Raw genomic sequence first — 18,920 nt, forward strand, 5'->3', positions numbered from 1 at the left:
AGAAGAAGTAGGAGAAAGAAGAAGGTTTACAGGGGAGTGATGGAGGAAGATCTGTTGCTATATGCTGCTAGTTTCCATGTAGTTTTGTTCTAGCTGCTTTAGATACGCTTTTCTTGTATTCTCTGGCAGTAAAGCCGTTGAGCCAATGGGAGAAGCATAAGCTTCAAAGCTTATCTAGCAAGTGGTTGCAGCCCCAGCAGGTGCCTGAGCCCCCAGATTTCCAAGTAGCCAACAGACTGCCTCTTTCTTAGGGCTGTGAGACTACTGTACTTGAAACGTGTAAGCTGCTACAGCATGAAAGAGGTTGCATTTTCTCTTGTATGATACTGGCCTGTTGAGAGTGATTTGAACTGTTGATCATACCCATTACCCAATGGAAAGTTGAACAAAATTGTTGATGGCTTGAGAATATTTTGTTGAAGTATAGCATCTGTGCAGAAGTCTGGGTCAAATCTGAAAAGATTTCAAAACAAAAAATATTCCAGTATTCTGTTACATAACTATGCTGTTCACATTTGATTTTGAGGTGTTAATATTTCAATGAAGTTGTTATTAAAATTTCATAAGGTTAAGGTGTTTGCTAGCTAGTGAGGGAAATCATGACATGCAGAGTCAGAAGGCAGTGGCTACTTCCCTGTTCCCCAAAAGAATTCTATGTACAGCTAAATATAGTACAAACCAGTGGTTTATGTGGTAAAAATAATTGTTTTATCAGCTTCTGTACATGTTCAGATGTGGTGGAAGTTGGTTTAGTCTTGATAGAAAATAAGTCACCAGCTCTTGAAGAGGACAAGTGTATCTATATGAAGTCTGTTCAGTGTTAGTGAAAATCTCCCCAGATTTTCTTGCATTATAAAAAAAAAAAAAGTGATTTGTTTGTTAGTTTTTCCTTGCCACATATGAGGTTGGCAGTTGAGATAATTGATTTGTTGAGCACCAAACTACTGTTAACCTTGAAAATAATTTGTGCTTTCTCAGATAAGCTAAACCATTGAGAAAAATTACCTTGGCCCAAAAAGCTGTCCTAGAAAATGGAAAGCTTAGAGAGAGAAATCTCAGCAACAGAAAAAGTCCTATGGCCCTGACCACCTGTAGGAATTATTACTCAGTCATATGGTCATGTTTGAACAGTACTTAGTATTTATAATCTTTGGTCCTGAAGTTTTACCTATCCAGTGGAGTCTTGTCCTGTCTGTAGTAATTGTCCATGCAAATCCCTTTACATTTCTAACCTTCTCACCCCCTCAGATCAGATCAGAGCTAATCAAGGAACTAACTGCATCTTTTTTTGGTTAGCAGAAATATTAGTAAATCCTTCATAAATAGCATTAGAATTAGTCAACACATTGCTTAGATGAATGTGTGGAGTTACAGATTATTTTTACATTTCAGTATTTTTGTGTGAAAGTGACTTTGAAACAGACTCAGTAAAAAAAATGAAGAAAGGTGGTTTCAGTTTATTCCAGGATACATGAAACTTGCAGAAGAGACAGTGAAGTTTTTTAGTCCTCAGTGAAACCAGCTGTATGAACATTTTGCCTGGCTTTCTCTCAAGTCACATAATGATTCTTGGGAAACCGTTCATTTAGATGGGACAACAGAGCTGTCAATTGTAATTTATGCATACCTGGGATGGCCAATCTTCTCCATTATGACACAGAGGCTGCCTGTTCTTAAGAACTGGTTTAACCTCCCAGATTGCTTTTTTCACCTTCATATAGAAGTACTTGAACTGGTTTGTCTGTGTTTTAAGTAGGGTAGATAAAGGCCTTCCACAAGTCTGAGAACCTGTTCAGCCTAAACTGAATGTTTGCTCAGATGGTTGTAGGATAGATGAAACTGCTCCTCCCTCTGCTAACTCATGATTTTAATGAATCTCTCAAGCCTTTTACCTTGCGTGCCTGCGATTCCTGTTCTGGTATCTTTAGGCTGCTTACCTGTGAATGTGTTTTCGTTTATTCTTTAATACTTCACTAACACCCCATTTTTGGTGTTACACTCTAGCCTGCGTTGTAATTTTCAGGTTTTTTACCTCTTCGACAGCATCATCAAATGGGTTCCTGAATCATTTTTGTTCAAGATTTTAGAGAGCTCTTGCTTCCTACCACTTCAGCAGGTGACCATCATGGTATTTTGAGGCAGTCGGGGTAGTGGCAACTTGAGCAAAACTGAACTGGAGCCCAGCTGCTGACATCTCGAAGTTGGTATTTATACCTACTTTGGTTCAGTGTTTGGAGCCTACTGTAATTGCAGAACTATTACTCTACCAAAAATCTCCCAGTAGCCTCTTCTGAGACTATTCTAGACATTGTGGTATGGTTATCCAAGCTGCATTGCAGCCAAAGCAGTTTGGAAGAATGTGACTGTGAGGTAAACCTGCAGTGATCCTGAAATTGTTTCACCATATCTAATACAGATTCACTTTTCTGTTTAAAACTTATGAGTGGTCCACATAGGAACACATGGATTTTTATTTTCTTTTGCTTTGTATGTAGTGTCAGGAGTGCTTTTAACTTAGGTATATCACTGAGTCATTTCTTAAAACATAGAAAGCTGTCAAACATGCGTGTGGCAGTTACACTTTAATATGTCTATTGATGAAATCAGTGTGATGGCTACAGGCTTTTGCTATGTAATCTGAGAAATTTTATTTTTTAATATAGACTAAGATGCGATACTGAAAAGATTGCTTAGCATTGGTATGTAAACAGCAGGATTCCTCAGAGGTCACAGCTGTCTGGTTGTAAGTTGCAGATTGCTGTGGAGATGTCATGAACTTTCTTTCCTTCATTATGATAAATATCTCTTTATTTTGACATGTGCTGCCTCCACCAAGCTGCATCTTGCCTTCTTTCTCTTCCAACACTCAAGGCCAAATATAGTTTCTGTGGTAGACATGTTAAAACTTTTATGATAAATGAGAATTTTGTAAACACTGTACAAGGCTCCTGTTTCAGCACCCTCCATTTTATAAGCACTCTGGCCATTTATGTGGTATAATCTTTTGACATTTCTCCTTTTTGGCTGAAAAATCTCAGTAGAGTGTATATCTGTCTTCTGTGTGGTGGCCTATCCTCAACTGAAAGGATTTGTCTGTATCAGTATGAAATACAGACACCATGTCAGCAAGTGCTGAAACAGATTTTGATTCCCCAAGAAGACTGCTTATAAATGCTTTGTAGGCACCCTTTTCAGAGGGGATCAAACCTGCTGGACTTTATGAGGAAAACTGTTTTTTCACCTACTGTCTAGTTACCTTCTTTTTAGACTATGTTGTTCTTGATCCTTGTGCAATCTGCTTTCTTGTAGATGCCAAGATTGTAGGAGACTTGCTAAGCCTGTTTAAACTTTTCTTTCAATCCTTGGTCATTGACCACAAAGTTGCAGGGTTTCATTTTCTTCTGATGATATCATCACATCAGCATCTCTTAGCTCTTGAAGTAAACATCAGATTTCAGTAGCTGATTGTGCTGGTGATGACAGCAGGTCAAGAAGAGAGTTCTGTTTGAATATGTTGCTGTTAAGACAGAGGGGAAGAAAAACCGCTTACTGGCAGTTGTGAAGCACGGATCAAGGTATCTGGCAGATCACAGTCCCTGTATCTGCTGTGACAGACCAGTAGGTTGAGCAACCTTTTTGATTTTTTTATGACCTCTCACCAAGATGGTAAAGAATTTGTTGCTTCACCTTTTTAGGGATAGTTTTCTAAGAGTGATATTTTGAGCATATCATTCACTATGTATGAAGGAGCTGAGGTGTCTAGCACCACTATTAGGTTAGAGGGATTTTTCTGACCTATTGCTGAGAGGTCAAGCAGAGGCTTCTCTTAAAGATTGTAGAGCAAGTAATGTAAGGTAGATAATATATGAATATGATAAATATAGATAATAAGATACAGTTTGTATGTATTCACTCTCCACCCTTCTTTTAAGTCAATAACCGGAAGGAAGGCTGAACACAGAATTTGGAGGTGCAGGCATTATTCTTCATGTGTGTGTTTTGACACAGTATTCTTTGGGACCTCGTCCCAAATCCTGCCTTTTTCAATTTACTCCTTTCTGAAGAGCTGCTCTATAGGAGCGGTACATTTATAACAATTGCTAGTTCTCTGAAGAAGAAAACCACTTACATGTGATTCAGTTTGTGCTCAATTTCAGCTTCCAGTTCTGCCCCTCCATTTTTTGGGGGGAATTGTGAGATGTTTGGAAAAGAAACAGATTTTGCTGCTGAGAACTGGGAACCTTAAGCACTATAAAGGAAACAACTTTTGTGTTAATCTCAAGGTGGGAGGTGAGGAGAGAAACCTGTTTCTGTCTTCTTTTTGAAATACTTAGTTATTTCAAAGAGATGAAGTCAAATTGTGAATTTTGCACAATTATCTTTGTCTTACTGTGAGACCATTTTGAGCCCTTGAGCTGGAAGATAATATTCTGACATTCTTTTCCTGGACCATTGAAAGTCTTTGCTGCAATTTGTTTGGCTTCGGTAGAGCAATTGCAGACTTCCAAGTTGTGGAGCACAGGAGGGAGAAGAAGAGGGGCCCCAGACTCAATTGCACTTGCTGCTGTCTGCTTTTTTGGCTGAGCTGAGTACTGTGATAGATCAGAAAGACTTAATAACTTCAGTTTGCCTCCAGCTTCAGAGCCTAAGTCCAGGGTTGCTTAATCAATTTAATTTGCAAGTCCTAGTCATTGATTTAAAAAAACCCCAGTCAAGTTATTGGCCACACAGCAGCTAATACTACCACAAGGTTAAGGCAGGACTGTGTGGCTAGAATTGAAGGGAAGGGAGGTAGTAGTGACCTTCTTGTGGCATTTGTTGCCAACAGCCTGGCAGCTCCTGCCACACAGGAAGGTGAAAGGATTAACTCTGTCCCTGAACTAGTGGTAGTGGTTTCCTGCCCTGCAGAGTATGCATGTGCTGTTTTCCTGGCTGCTTTACTTTGCCATGTATGACTCAGTTATTCTTTTGAGTTACTTGGTACTTCTCATTCAGGGCAATGAACAAGAGGCAGTGTGGAATGGAGGAGGAAGGTTTTGGTGGAGGGAAGAGCTCTCTAATGTTAAAGGTAGGAGGAGTCCAGCCAGCACTCCACTCCTGCATGTGGCAGGCAAAAGCTTCCGTATGAATGCAAGTGTTTGAATGGACTGGTTGGGTCCACAAAGGGATGGCATCTTTTCAGAGGGGACACACAGGAGGTGTTTTTGGAGTGGTGCACGTAGTGGAGCAAATATTGCATAAAAAGATGCATTGTAAATCTGATGACAATGTGCTTCAGAATTTGTCTCTTTCATGCCATTTAGCTGCTAGGTTCTCTTCAAGTGCACCCTACACTGTCAGTGTAGTTCTTTGTATCCTGCAGAAGTCCCCTTGACTTCAGAGATCAGTCTCTCACAGCAGCCAAGTTTAGGTACGTAAGCTAAACAACAGTTGGGTGTTTGTACCCCATGTGATGTATGTTTTGGGGGCATTATATCTGGGAAGTGAGCATTCGTATTTTATTCATTCCAGAGTTGCAAAGTATTAAATGGGTTATAGCCTTTCCTACATTTCTGGATTACATAAGATAAACCTTCAAGTGAATTTGCCATGGCAGCAAGGTATCCATAGTTTTACATCAGGATAGGGATAAACAGAAGTAAGCTTGTGTTTAACTGCAACAGGGATTATACTGTTGTTATCAATTCTACTGCCTCCTTGGTGGTTAGGAAAAGAAAGACCAGCAGGACTTGATCACGCTGGCATGGTTTAGTTGATTTTGGTTTATGGACAATGCTAAAAGATGGTAGCCTGCTCTATGGTGGCTCCTGTCTTTCTTAAGGAATCATTTTGGTCAGCCTCTGAAAAATTTTGTTCTGCATACTTACACAGTCTCCACGAAGTTCAGGAAAATGTTTGCTGAAATATAAATCATAGAAATGGAGAACTGCAAGATAATGCTAAATTTAGTGGTGTGCTATACATCTGTGTTACCAGTTCTAGAATCTGTTAATTCTGAAATCTCTTAGCCTGATGAAAACTTACTGCCAACTCTCTCTGAATACTGTCTTTTAGCTGCTAAGTTTTTCTTACTCTTGTTATCCTGTTAAAGATTATTTTCACACTGTGGAATTTTTTGCAGATGATATTTCAGTAGAATTTAGTGCTCTTGGATTCACCTTCACAAGAACTTGGTTTGGAGTTCTTTAATCCACCTGTCAATAGAGATGGTACTTTTCATCTAGGTATACATGCAGGGAAGTGAAGTTCTGGGCTTTAAATAGTTGTTACTCTTTTTCTGTGTTTTGCAAGGGACCATGAAAATGAACTGGGGGGGCTGGAGCACCCCCTTATGAGGAAAGGCTGGGAGAGTTGTTCAGTTTAGAGAAGAGAAAGGTCAGGGGAGAACTTATAGTGGCCTTCCAGTACTTAAAGGAGGCCTAAAGGAAAGATGGGGAGGGGTCTTTATTAGGCAGTGTAGTGATAGGATGAGGGATAATGGATTTAAACTGAAAGGGGTGGCATTTAGATTAGATGTAAGGAAGAAATTCTCTACTGTGAGGGTGGTGAGACACTGGAACATGTTGCCCAGAGAAGTCATGGCTGCCCCCTCTCTGGAAGCGTTCAAGGCCAGGTTGGACGGGGCTTTGAACAATCTGTAGTAGAAGGTGTCCCTGCCCATGGCAGATAGTCTTTACCTAGATGATCTTTAAGGTCCTTCTAACCCAAACCATACTATGATTCTAAATATGTATAAATTTGGGCTACTAGTATGCAAATTTTTTCTAGCTAACCACTAGCCAAGAAGTTAATGGACTTTGCTTTGCCTTATGCAAATAGAAGCTTGCCTTGCTGCATGTCCTGTACCTTAGTATGGATAAATTTGGGCACATTTGCCTGGTCCTGTTTAGTTTTCTAGTAGCCTAACAGTCTTCGTTCAGGATAAGGAGAGTTTTGCTTTTTGGTTTATTGAGCACTGTTCTGCTGTTTGTATTTAACATCTACTTTTAGAGAACACCTTTGGTGAAACTTAATGTGTTCCATCCCAGTTCTACAGGTTGCATTATCAGCTAGGTTTCTGTGAGCCAGAGTGCTGAAAACGGAAGATATCCTACAGACATCACTTTAATTATGTTCTTTTGCCAACTCTGGATAGTAGAGATGGAAATTTTTGCACTCTGATCAGCAGAGGAAGCCGGTGGCTCACATCCTATAAACCCTGCCATTTGTTTTCTTCCATCAGAAAATGTTTCTGGTCTTAAAAGGCACTCTTTGTGGTTTCTAACATTCATTGGTGCTTGGTGGAGTATGAATTTATGTATCCTATAAATGTGGGTGTACTGAGGTAATGTTTGGCAGTTTTGCACTTCCTAATAGCTTGTATTTTGAGAAAAGAGAAAGTATCAATGGTAAATATTACTTTTATATAAAATACGATTAACTAGATGAAAGCTTGGAAAGAACTGTTGTTTACAGTGCTGTGTTAGGCCTTCCTATTACATATCATATTTTCATTTTATCTTAATCACAAATGCTGTGTAGTATTCTTTTTCATCAGCTGGCTTATCTGGCTTTCAGCTGAAAACAGGAATACAATCATTTTCTCCCTAGGCATTGGTGGATTAGTTTGTCTTCCCATGGATGTTTCTGAAATGGTTAAAGTAAACACCATTCAGACTTGAGACTTGGTTCATTGTATCTTAATAATGTGTCGTACTTGAACACTGTAGTTAGCAGCAATTTACTGGCAATGCCAAAATAGTGCAGTAATAACTGGTTTATGCTGTCATGACTCTCTCATCTCACAAGTCCTTTAGTAAGTCAGCTTTAGTCAAGATGTCTCTACTTTCTGCATTGTGTTTCTGCAAAGGAAATGTTTAATCTTTAATTTAAACTATGAATGAAATATTTTGACTGAGATCTTTCATGACCTGTTCAGGTATTTGGGGTCAAACATGGTATGTGTAAAACAAGAAGGAAATTAATGAAAGTAACACTCAACTCCTTATCCCTGAAAGAATCCCCACCCTGGACAGTAATGTAAAGACCTTGCCATTTCATTGTTTGGCTAATTGAGTGCCTAATGTTATGGCTGGATTGAAAAGTAACTCTTGAGATTTTAATAAGGAAAGTCTGACAACCTAAAAATCAGTAAAAACTCTGGAAATTCAAATCCTGGATAAAACTGTTGCTTGTTGGAGAGCCTGGATCCCCTTTGTTTCAGGCAGTCTGCTGCTGTCTTGGAAGGCATGAAAAAATAGCTTATGGCATGACTGTCCAAGCAGAAGTTAGCAGTGCTTGCAACTGTGAGTAGAAAAATGGGTGAAGAAACCTCAAAATTGTCCGGAAGCACAGGATCTGGTTGTAAGATAGGAATCCAATTCTCATTATGACAGGTGTGGCTCAACAGAGGAATTTGGTATCTGAGGAAGAACAGCTTTCTGTATCACATAATTAGCTCACCACCCTGAAAAAAAAGTAATGGTCTGGTTTCCTGCTGACACTTAAGCTGAGTGAAATTTGTTTTACTTATATTCTTGAAGATCTCATAGGTAATATTGGATGAATGTATGAGGACAGAGTTATCTAACTGTTGGAGAATGGCTTGCAGAACAAGGTCATGGGTCTGTGCAGGAGCTGATTACAGCCATCTGAGGTAAACAAAGGAAAAAAACCAGGGTACAGTTATACTAACAAGGAAAGAGATTCAGGGCTCAGTTATGCTAACAAAGGACTGTTATGTTAACAAAGAGAGAAACTGAGGTACACAACGGCCTTGAGTATAATGAAAAACAACCTTGGGAAAAAAGGCAGGCCAGAGGAAGGAGGATGTTGTGACATACCTGAAATGCCACAAGGGGCTGGGATATTATAATGTAGCCTTTTAGATGTATCTAATAGATTTGTGAGTAGTGTGCATAATTATAGTTAGTGCTTATATAAGGTGTGATTTCTTTCAGTAAAGTTGAAGCTTGCTCTATCATTCACATTGAATCGACTGCTTGCTTCCTCCATCTACCACATCTAACACTCCTTAATCTTTGCTGCCACTTTCTTCTTTCAAGTGTTCTTGCTAATGGCTTGAGTAGTGATTCACATCCAACCCAGTGAGGGTGGTTATCTTCTTGTTCTTAGTCCTTTTAGCTGCTTCTCCCTGTCTTATCACTACAGAAGAAACAGATCACAGAGCTACAGAATTGTTCTAGGCTCTACGTGCCAGCTGGTTGTAAGGTAGCATAGTCAATTCCAAAAATGTAGGGAAGCAGTGGGTAAATACTTCTGAAGGATCATTTATAAATTGGGGAGTACTTTGCTCTGATAAAGAACTAACTGGAAACTGGGTGCTAACTTTTGTTGTGTTTGCGCATAACGTAACTAGTCACACTGTTTTATCTGCTAAGAACCTCTGATGAAGATTACAGAATCACAGAATCAGAATCACAAAATCATTCAGGTTGGAAAAGACCCTTGAGATTGAGTCCAGCCATCAGCCTTACTCTACAAAGTTCTCCCCTACACCATATGCCCCAGCATCTCATCTAAACCACCCTTAAACACATCCAGACATGGTGACTCCACCCCCTCCCTGGGCAGCCTGTTCCACTGTCTGACCACTCTTTCTCTGAAACATTTTTTCCTAATGCCCAGTCTGAACCTCCCCTGTTGCAGTTTAAAGCCATTCCCTCCTGTTCTATCGCTAATCACCTGTGAGAAGAGACCAGCACCAACCTCTTTACACTGTCCTTTCAGGTAGCTGTAGAGAGTGATGAGGTCTCCCCTCAGCCTTCTCTTCCTCAGACTAAACAGTCCCAGCTCCTTCAATCGCTCCTCATAGGATTTGTTCTCCAGGCCCTTCACCAGCTTCATTGCCCTCCTCTGCACTCGCTCCAGCACCTCGATATCTCTCTCGTATTGAGGTGTCCAAAACTGGACACAACACTCCAGGTGTGGCCTCACCAGTGCAGAGCACAGGGGGACTGTCACCTCCCTACTTCTGCTGGTCACACTGTTTCTGACACAAGCCAGGATGCCGTTGGCTTTCTTGGCCACCTGGGCACACTGCTGGCTTGTGTTCAGCTGCTTGTCAATGAGAACCCCCAGATCCTTCTCTCCCAGACAGCTCCAGCCACACCTCCCCAAGCCTGTAGCCGTGCAGGGGGCTGTTGTGGCCCAAGTGCAGGACCTGGCACTTGGCCTTGTTGAAGGCAATGTCATCCCGTTGACATTGGCCACCGATCCAATGTATCCAAGTCTCTCTGCAGAGCCTCCCAGTCCTCATGCGACACTCTCGCTTAACTTGGTGTCATCTGTGAACTTACTGATGATACACTCTTATGTCCTTACCAAGATCATCAATGAAGATGTTGAACAGAAATGGTCCCAACACCGAGCCCTGAGGAACACCACCTGTGACAGGCCACCAGCTGGATTTAGCTCCACTGACCACCACTCTCTGGGACCATCCATCCAGCCAGTGCTTGACCCAGCAGACCGTACGCTCATCCAGGCCATGGGCAGCCATTTTTTCTATGAGAATTCTGCGGGGAACTGTGTCAAATGCTTTTCGAAAATCCAGGTAGACAATATCCACAGCTTTTCCCTCGTCCAATAGTTGGGTTATCTTGTCATATAAGGAGATCAGGTTTGTCAGGCAGGACCTGCCTTTCATAAACCCATGCTGACTGGGCCTGATCCCCTGGTTGTCCATTATATGACTTGTAATGGCACTCGAGGTGACCTGCTCCATGACCTTCCCTGGTTTCCTGGATCCTCCTTTCTGCCTCTCTTGTAGATGGGTGTTACATTTGCTACCCTATTATGAGAGAATACATAAAAGGTCTGTTAGGCAACTGCACCAACAATCAAAAGCAAGCTGTGTATATAATCACTGTGCAAAGAATAGGTCTTTCATTAACTCTTAGTGTTGAGAAGGGAAAGCTGCTGGAGAGCTTTTTTATCTTTGGTGGAAAAAGAGCTGAGGCTTTGTTGGTTTTTAGATTACTTTTTTTTATTTTCCTCCAGCTTCATGGGATGCTAGATTCCCTGTCATAACTTTTATCCTGGTCTTTAGCTACTGTCTTTGAGAACTGTTTGTCCAGTTCTTTGACATTCTGTTCAAGGAAGAAATAGAATGACCAGACGTGGGTATCTCTAGGTTTGCTTTATTAACAACTCAGAGTTGGGCCAACACCACAGTGAATGGCAAATGTCTGAAGGACTTGTGCAGTTTATTTACTGTTTTTAAATCTATTACCTAAATCCAAAGTCTCTCTAAGTTTCCACTCAACCTTTTAGTTCTTGATTCTCATAATTTATTAAAGTTCGCTACAGTCCCCTGAATTCTTCTCTTCTGGTTCCAATCCTTGTTTCAGTTTCAGTGTCATCTTTTGGGTCATCATCTTCTTCATCTTCCTTCCACCAATCTTCATCTTGCACAATTCTGAGAAAGACTTCCAGATGTTCTATTAAAAGCTTAGGTGGAGCAAGCAGTTTCTATATACTAAATTTTCTTAATCTAGCAAAACACCTGTGCTTAGTCAATTAATTATCCTTTGTTAAAATTGTCTTTATATGATTATCTTGACTGGGTTTTAAACCAGCCTTGTGTTGGGACTATGCAAGGAACAGGCTAAGAACACTTGTCAGGCCTGTTGAGCAACAGTCTGGTTGCTTTGATAATATTACAAGATAGCTAAGTCCTGAACACATTTTACTTGGTCTTAAAATCTATTTCAAATATATCAGAGGTTATATTTAAAATTCTTCTACACCTTCATACCAAGAGTACTTTTCATGAAGTACATTTCTGCCTCCTACCCCTAGTAGCTAACAAATCTTCTCTAGTTATATATATAATCCAGAACTGTGACTCAGATTTTCTAAGGTTCTGACTTCCTGCAGCAATTATTTAGTTGCCAGCGATAGCCTTGCATTGGAACAGTCACCTGCTACTCCTTACTTTAAAGTTTGTATAAAAATGGACAGCTCATATTCATGGCCATGTGAATCAGAGGTCTGGATTAATATTTAATAAGATGAAATAAAACCTTTTTTTTCTCATTATATGATAGTTGATGGAAGGTGTGAAGGCCTACAAGGGCTAGTGATAGAGCCAAGTGGTTGGTGTTTTTTTTTCCCCATACTCTTGTATGATAGAATCAGAATAGTTTAGATTGGAAGGGACTGTTAATGGTCATCCCTGCAATGAGCAGGGAGATCTTCAACTAAATCAGGTTGCTCTGAGCCCCATCCAAGCTGAACTTGAATGTTTCCAGGTATGGGGCATCTACCACCTCTCTGGGCAACCTGTTCCAGTGTTTCACCACCTTCTTTATAAAAAATGTCTTCCTTATATTCAGTCTGAATCTATCCTCCTTTAATTCAAAACTATTGCCCTTTGTCTTATTGCTACAGGCCTGGTTAAAAAGTTGGTTACCATCTGTCTTGTAAGCTCTTTTTAAGTGTTGAAAGACCACAATAAGGTCTCCCTGGAGCCTTCTCTTCTCCAGGCTAAGCAACCCCAGTTCCTTTAGCTTGTCCTTGCTGGAGAGGTATTTCATTCCCCTGATCATTCTTGTTGGGCCTCCTCTGAACCTGATCCAGCAGGTTCATTTTTCTTGTGCTGAGGACTTCAGAGCTGGATGCAGTGCTCCATGTGGGGTCTCCCCAGAGCAGAGTAGATGAGGAGAATCACCTCCCATGACCTGTTTGCCACCCTTCTTTTCATGCAGCCCAGGATGGGTTGCTGGGCTGCAAGACCACATTGCCAACTCACATCCGATTTTTTTTCTCACCAGTACCCTTGAAGTTCTTCTCCACATGGCTGCTCTCAATCTCTTCATTCTTCAGCCTATATTGATACCAGGCATTGCCCTAATCCATGTGCAGGACCTTGTACTTGGCCTTGTTGAACCTCATGAGTTTCATATGGACCCACTTCTCGAGTTTGTCCATGTCCCTCTGATTGGCATCTGTTCCCTCAGGCTTAATGTCAAGGCTTCATGTAGTGGTACAAGAAATAGAGAAAAAAAAAATCATAACAGGGAATGGGAATTAATTTACGGGTTTGGGGACAGTATTGCAGACTCTCCAGAAGCAGGAGCACTTGCAGCTATATGAGAGAGAAGTCTTCCAGGAGGAAGCACATCACAGTACACAGGAAGGGCAGTGTTTTAACAGCTGCTATTGAATAGCTGTTTAGAGGCACACACACAAAAATACTTGGTTCTTTGTCTTCACAGCTGGACTCTGCTGCTACACTGCCACATTCTTATCATTCTTCTCCCTTCTGAAAAATGAACTCTGCTGTTTCTTAGAGTGGTTTAGCATTTTGTAGAAGTATGAGAATGGTATAGGAGTGTGACATAAATTTGTAAAGTTGTTTAATGTAAGATTTTTTTTTTAAAGAAAATTCGTAACTCTTGTATATCTGAAGGGTACGAAAAGGATATAGTTCCTTTGTTTTAAGAGCTGAATAAATGTTTTGTAGCATAAATTTGAAATATTATCCTATGTATTCCTTTCCTATGCAAAGACATTTATTATAAAATTTAAATGTATGTCAAGAAACAAGTCATATAATTAGTCATTCTTTAGTATGAAAAAATCTTCATTTTACTAGGAAAAGCATTATGCCCTCAATGGCAATCTTGCATGGGTGACTGTGGGGAAAAGAGTTCAGACTGATTACCTGAGCCTTAATGACAGTTTTGACCTTTTCTTGTGCATAAAGTATTGGGGAAATATGATGACAAAATTAGTTACAAAACAGCCAAGACTGTGCATCTTGGTTTAATAGCATTGTGCTCTCCTTTTTCATCTGATAGTACAAAGTAGTGAAGTCTGGAGTATGTATGTCCCTCTATTTTTGATCTTCTGGCTGTCGCGACCCTGCGAGAGTTTTGTGTGATCAGTGTTATTTCTAAAAGCTGAGTTTCTTAGCATGCTTGTGGAGACCATACTTGAATATATGCTCTAGAAGTACTCGAGTGGGAGAACAGCAGGCCCAGTGACTTTCTAAATGAGAAGATGCTGTGGAAAATTTCCCTTTTGGAGAATGTACTGATGTTAATGTGTAGCGAAGTTTACAAGTCTGTGAAAACAAAGATGCAAAGCCCTGAGAGCAGTTATTTTCCTTGATTTCTAGTTAACCTAAAGCTTCTTAATTCCTAACATGTACACTAAACATGTGAGGTTTATTCTGTCTATCTGCTTTTTGTTAGCATATTTTTTTTAAACTTTCGAAAATCCCTTGACATTGAAGTGAAAGAAGATAACCTTTTCTTTTTTCCCCCAGATCCAGACGTTTAATGTTGAGGCACCATGCCAGACTGTGGAAGATTTAACGAATGGGGTTGTGATGGCCCAGGTTCTTCAAAAAATGTAAGAAATTTTTTATTTGATGAATGAAATACAATTTTATTATCTCTGCATTTTTCTGTATTTAAGTGTAATTTAGTTCAAATTACACTGGTATTGCATAAGGACATGGCTTTTTCTGTGTTTAGATAGTACTTTAACCTGCAACATGACCAGTAAGTTTTTTCTCTATAGTTTTCAGATAACTGTCTTAAATGCAAAAAGAAAGGTTTTGTCTTAGGGATGTATTTATTCAAGTTTGAGTTTACTGGGAAGTAAGTTGGATTAAAACCAAGTTTACAAATTCGAACTTTAAAAAAGTTGGAACTGGTGCAAGGTAAGGTATTGGCTTTGATCATTGCTTGAAAATACAGTCAGTATATCAGTAATGTTAGAATTAGTTTAATGCAATAAAACTTCTGTGATACACTAAAGGGAACTGTCAGTTTAGTTGTTTACAAAGATGCTATGTTCTTGAAAGCAGGTGAAAGAATAATAGCTGTTACTAGATAATGTTTTTGTTTGTTTGAACTTTAAGATCAAATAGGATAAAATGCATTACATTAGTTCAGCATCTCAGTGTAATCTAGGATGTTTCTGGGGACTACACATTTGCATCTGAAATGTGGCTATACGCAGACTTACCTGTTTTCACAGAAACAATTTTTTATTGTTCATTAGAAACTTAAGGATCATTTACCAAAGTCAGGAAACTGAGCATGCCAGTTACTACAGAGCTGGTTTTCTAAACAAAGATTCCTTTTAACGTGAAGAGGATACTGTCCTGGGTCTAAATGCAGAATAAAATGTTTTCTATGTAATTTGTTGAAAATGAAGACTGGACAGGTGCACAATAGATATGAACAGCTTTCTGTTAGAGTTCTTCTGGTTTGCGTCAAAGAATCATAGACTAGTGGAGTTTGAAAGGCATCTTTGGACTCTTTAATCCAACTCACCGGCTCAAAGCAAGTTGCCCCAGGATTGTGTCCAGTCAGATTTTGAGTATATGGAAGGATGGAGAGTCCACAGCCCCTTGGGGCTACTTATTCCAAAATTCAATTGCCCTTACAGTTTAAAAAAAAAAAAAATCAAAACCAACCAACCAAACAAAAAAATCTGATGGCATTATTTTCTTCATGTTCAGATGAAAGTACTTGTTTTTCAGTCTGTACCCACTGCTTCTTGTCTGTTTGCTGAACACCACTGAGAATATTATGTGAGGGTATAAAGAAGGAGCCATCAGGTGTTTATACACAGGACTGGTAAGAGCCCACTTGACCCTTCTCAAGGCTCAACAGACACAGTTCACTCAGTCTCACCTGGTATGACAGATGCTCCAATCCGTTAATCACCTTAATTGCCCTTTGCTGAGCTTCCTTGTATATCTACGTCTGTCTTATACTGGGGAGCCCAGAACATAGCACTTCAGATGTGGTCTCACCAAAGCTGAGTAGTACCTCCCTTGGCTTGCTGGCAGTGCTCTTCCCAGTGCAGCCCAGGATGTGGTTGTCTACCTTTGCTACAAGGACACATTGCTAGAATGTGTTCAGCTTGGTTTCTACCAAGCTTCTCTGCAAAACCGCTTTCCAACTGGTCGGCCCCCAGCATATACTGGTGTATGGGGTTTGCACATACCTTTGCTGAAATGTGTAATGCTCCTGTCAGTCTGTTGCTCAAGCCTGTCAAGGTCCTTCAAATGGCAGCACAATTATCAGGTGTATCACACACTCCTTCTAGTTTTGTATTATCTGAAAACTTGCACTCTGTCCCATCATCTAGGTCACTACATTTAATAATACTGACCCCTTGGTTGTGCTGCTAGTGGAATGGCCTCCCAGCTAGACTTCATGCTGCTGCTCATATAACCCTTTAAGCCTGACACTTGAGTCATTTTCAATTTGTAACTACACACACAGAGCTCTTTCTTTTTGTTTGTTTGCTGTGCTGCATGCATTAGTGCACAGGCACTTCACATGTACATCTAGTATTGCTGATTCCCAAGAATGAGAGCCTTCCCTGTAGTGTTTTTCTTCAGGCGTTTCCTTATTTATGTGCATATGCTTGGGATGACCCCACTTCAGCCTTGTTTTGTCGACCACGAGGTACCTCTTGTTCATGTCGTCCCACACCCTTTGCTTGCCAGCAGAGTCCATGACTTTGTCACTTGATGGTTGAATGTATTTTCCCTCCTCTGTTGTTTCTTGTTTAAAACTGTTCTTACCAGGTCAGCCAGCCTGTTGGCGAAGATGCTCCTGCCCACCATAGTCAGGTGGATCCCATCTCTTCCAAGCTGTCCTTGATTCTCAAAAGAGGGTTCTATGGTCATAGAAACGAAAACCCTGCTGCCAATACCAGTTCACAGCTGGCTGTTGTCCTGCAGGATCGGTCTGCTCCTCAATCCCTTCCCACTAACTGCTTGAAGTGCTAAGGCTTGGACAACCAGCCCAAGCTAGAGCTGACCTGTAGATGAATTCTGTATATTTTATAACTGAAAACCATTGTGCTAGTAGGTATTGTACTAAGTTATAACAAACCACTTATGCTGATGTAAAAAGTGCTAAAGCATTGAAATACTGAAGCCTGAACAACAGGCCCCAAGCTGAAGCTGCCAACTTAGTCTGTAATCATTAACAAAGTATGTAAACTCGCTAGTGAAAGATGCGGCTTAGACAAAATATAATCAGTAGTAAGGAGAGAATGTATCCAACTTCCCTTGTTTAGTTTTAGAACCCAAGTATCTGGCCTTGTTAGAAACTCCTGTGATTTCCCCTCCTGAGCCCTGGCCAGGCTTTGGGTGGAATCCAACAGGAGAATGAAACTGAAAATTTTCTGCTCAAAACAAAGGTGCCAGCTCTTCTGGCTTGTCGATCTCTGGTATATAAGGCTGGGCCCGTTTGCAGAGAATACCACTTGGGCCTTGCCCACAGCTTCCACAGCCATGTAATCCCACTTGGTACTTTCTGGTTTTCCCTAGCTGTACAGCTGGTGCCCAGGTGGAAGAGCAGAAGGAATAACAGTCTGAGGGCTGGACAAGCTTTGGCAGTCTTTCAACAGTGCTATTAATTCAAACCCCTTGCAAGCAGCAACCTTTCTCAGATGATGAGTCAGTCAGAAGATGAGGGTCCTCCATCACTTGTTAACGCTTGCCACTTCCCTCTTGTGCTGCTGCATGGCTCAGGTTTACTGAACACAGATGATTCATTTGACAGAGCTCCTAGCACCTTAACAGCTATGAGGGCACTGAAGCGGTTTTGAGGTTGCAAATCCTCCAGTGGAGCAGGAGCCTTCCTCCTAGTGAAAGAAAAAAGCTGCCAGTTCAATAGGAAGAAATAGGGAAAGAGGAATTCCTATGTAGTCAAATATCTCAAGGGAACACTTTTTAGCATGTGGAAAGGTAAGATCTGGAGCATAGAATCCTGGAAGCTTAGAGAACAGTCTTAATTTCCTACCTGAAACTTTGAAGAAGAAGTAAATGCTGCAAAGTTTCTTTATGCACTTAATTTCTCTTTCTGTGAGGAAGATGAGGTGTCAGTTACAAGAATTATCCAATCCTTATGTATTTTTGCATTAGTCAAAACTAATTTTGAGTAATGTCATCAGTTCTCTTGCTTCAGAGTAATTGAACCAGCCTTTCTACTGTTTTAATCTATTTTGCTGGTACACAAAAGATGACACAACACCACACCCTCCAGCAGAAATGGTATTCCAACCCAGCATTTAAATTGGCTCATATGTAAGTTTTCTGGTCTGAATATCAGGTTTACAAGTCTGGAGGTAAATACAACATAAATTTGATACTGTTCCTCTTTTTTAGGGTTGGAAAGATATAATTTTTTTTTACCTGCTGGAGTATAAAAACGTGGTGACCATATAAATTGTGTGTTCAGTAAACTTTACAGTAAGTCAGGATTTCAGCATAATCATCTATAAATTTGTTTTCAGAGCATTTAGAAAAAATATAGTAGTGACATATTTAATATGAGTATTCATCTGTCTTGAACTTTTGTTGTTTTTCATAGGGTACAGGTTTCACTTAACTTAATGATGGGCCGACAGTTAATAACTATATCTATTCTTGACTGACTAGTTCAAAGACAGAATTTGGATTTAAAACATAATATACCTTGATACAAACCAAAATGAAACTTCAGTGTCAAAGGCTCCTCAATAACCTTACTGTTTTAGCCTGGTACTACCATGACTTGAAATACTGCCTCGGTATTAAGAAAGGAATACTGCTGAGATACTGATTTCAGTTGATGATCTGAAGCTTTAAAAAGAGACATACAATAGATATGCTGCATTTCTGTAGCATGTTTTAAAAGTATTTCCTTTAGCAATTGCCGTGCTGATACTGAATGCAGGAATTGTTTAGTTTACCCAGTTTATATGTAAATACCAACTAAGCAGTTTAAAGTTCTTTCTCTGTGTCCTCAGTAATAATTTGAACCTGACAAAATCAGTATTTGGCTGTCTTACTTTCTGATAATTGTGCTCCAGATTTAACATTTTGCATTCTTACGCTACGAATACATTGATTCTCATGCATTGCTGTGAATGCCTTGATTCTCACTGCATTCCTG

The 18,920-nt window shown here is 40.2% G+C and overlaps 1 protein-coding gene across 2 annotated transcripts in view; it reads left to right on the forward strand.

Moving 5' to 3' along the window:
* Positions 1 to 18,920, forward strand: part of HOOK3 (hook microtubule tethering protein 3) — a 94,209-nt gene that overhangs the window by 1,233 nt on the left and 74,056 nt on the right. For both annotated transcript variants that reach the window (XM_074931840.1, XM_074931841.1), the window contains exon 2: positions 14,276 to 14,361. In XM_074931840.1, coding sequence (XP_074787941.1) covers positions 14,276 to 14,361 — 86 coding nt within the window. The remainder of the gene's footprint in view (positions 1 to 14,275; positions 14,362 to 18,920) is intronic.

This window comes from Athene noctua, chromosome Z (genome assembly GCF_965140245.1).
Source record: "Athene noctua chromosome Z, bAthNoc1.hap1.1, whole genome shotgun sequence".
Classification (NCBI taxonomy): Eukaryota; Metazoa; Chordata; class Aves; order Strigiformes; family Strigidae; genus Athene; species Athene noctua.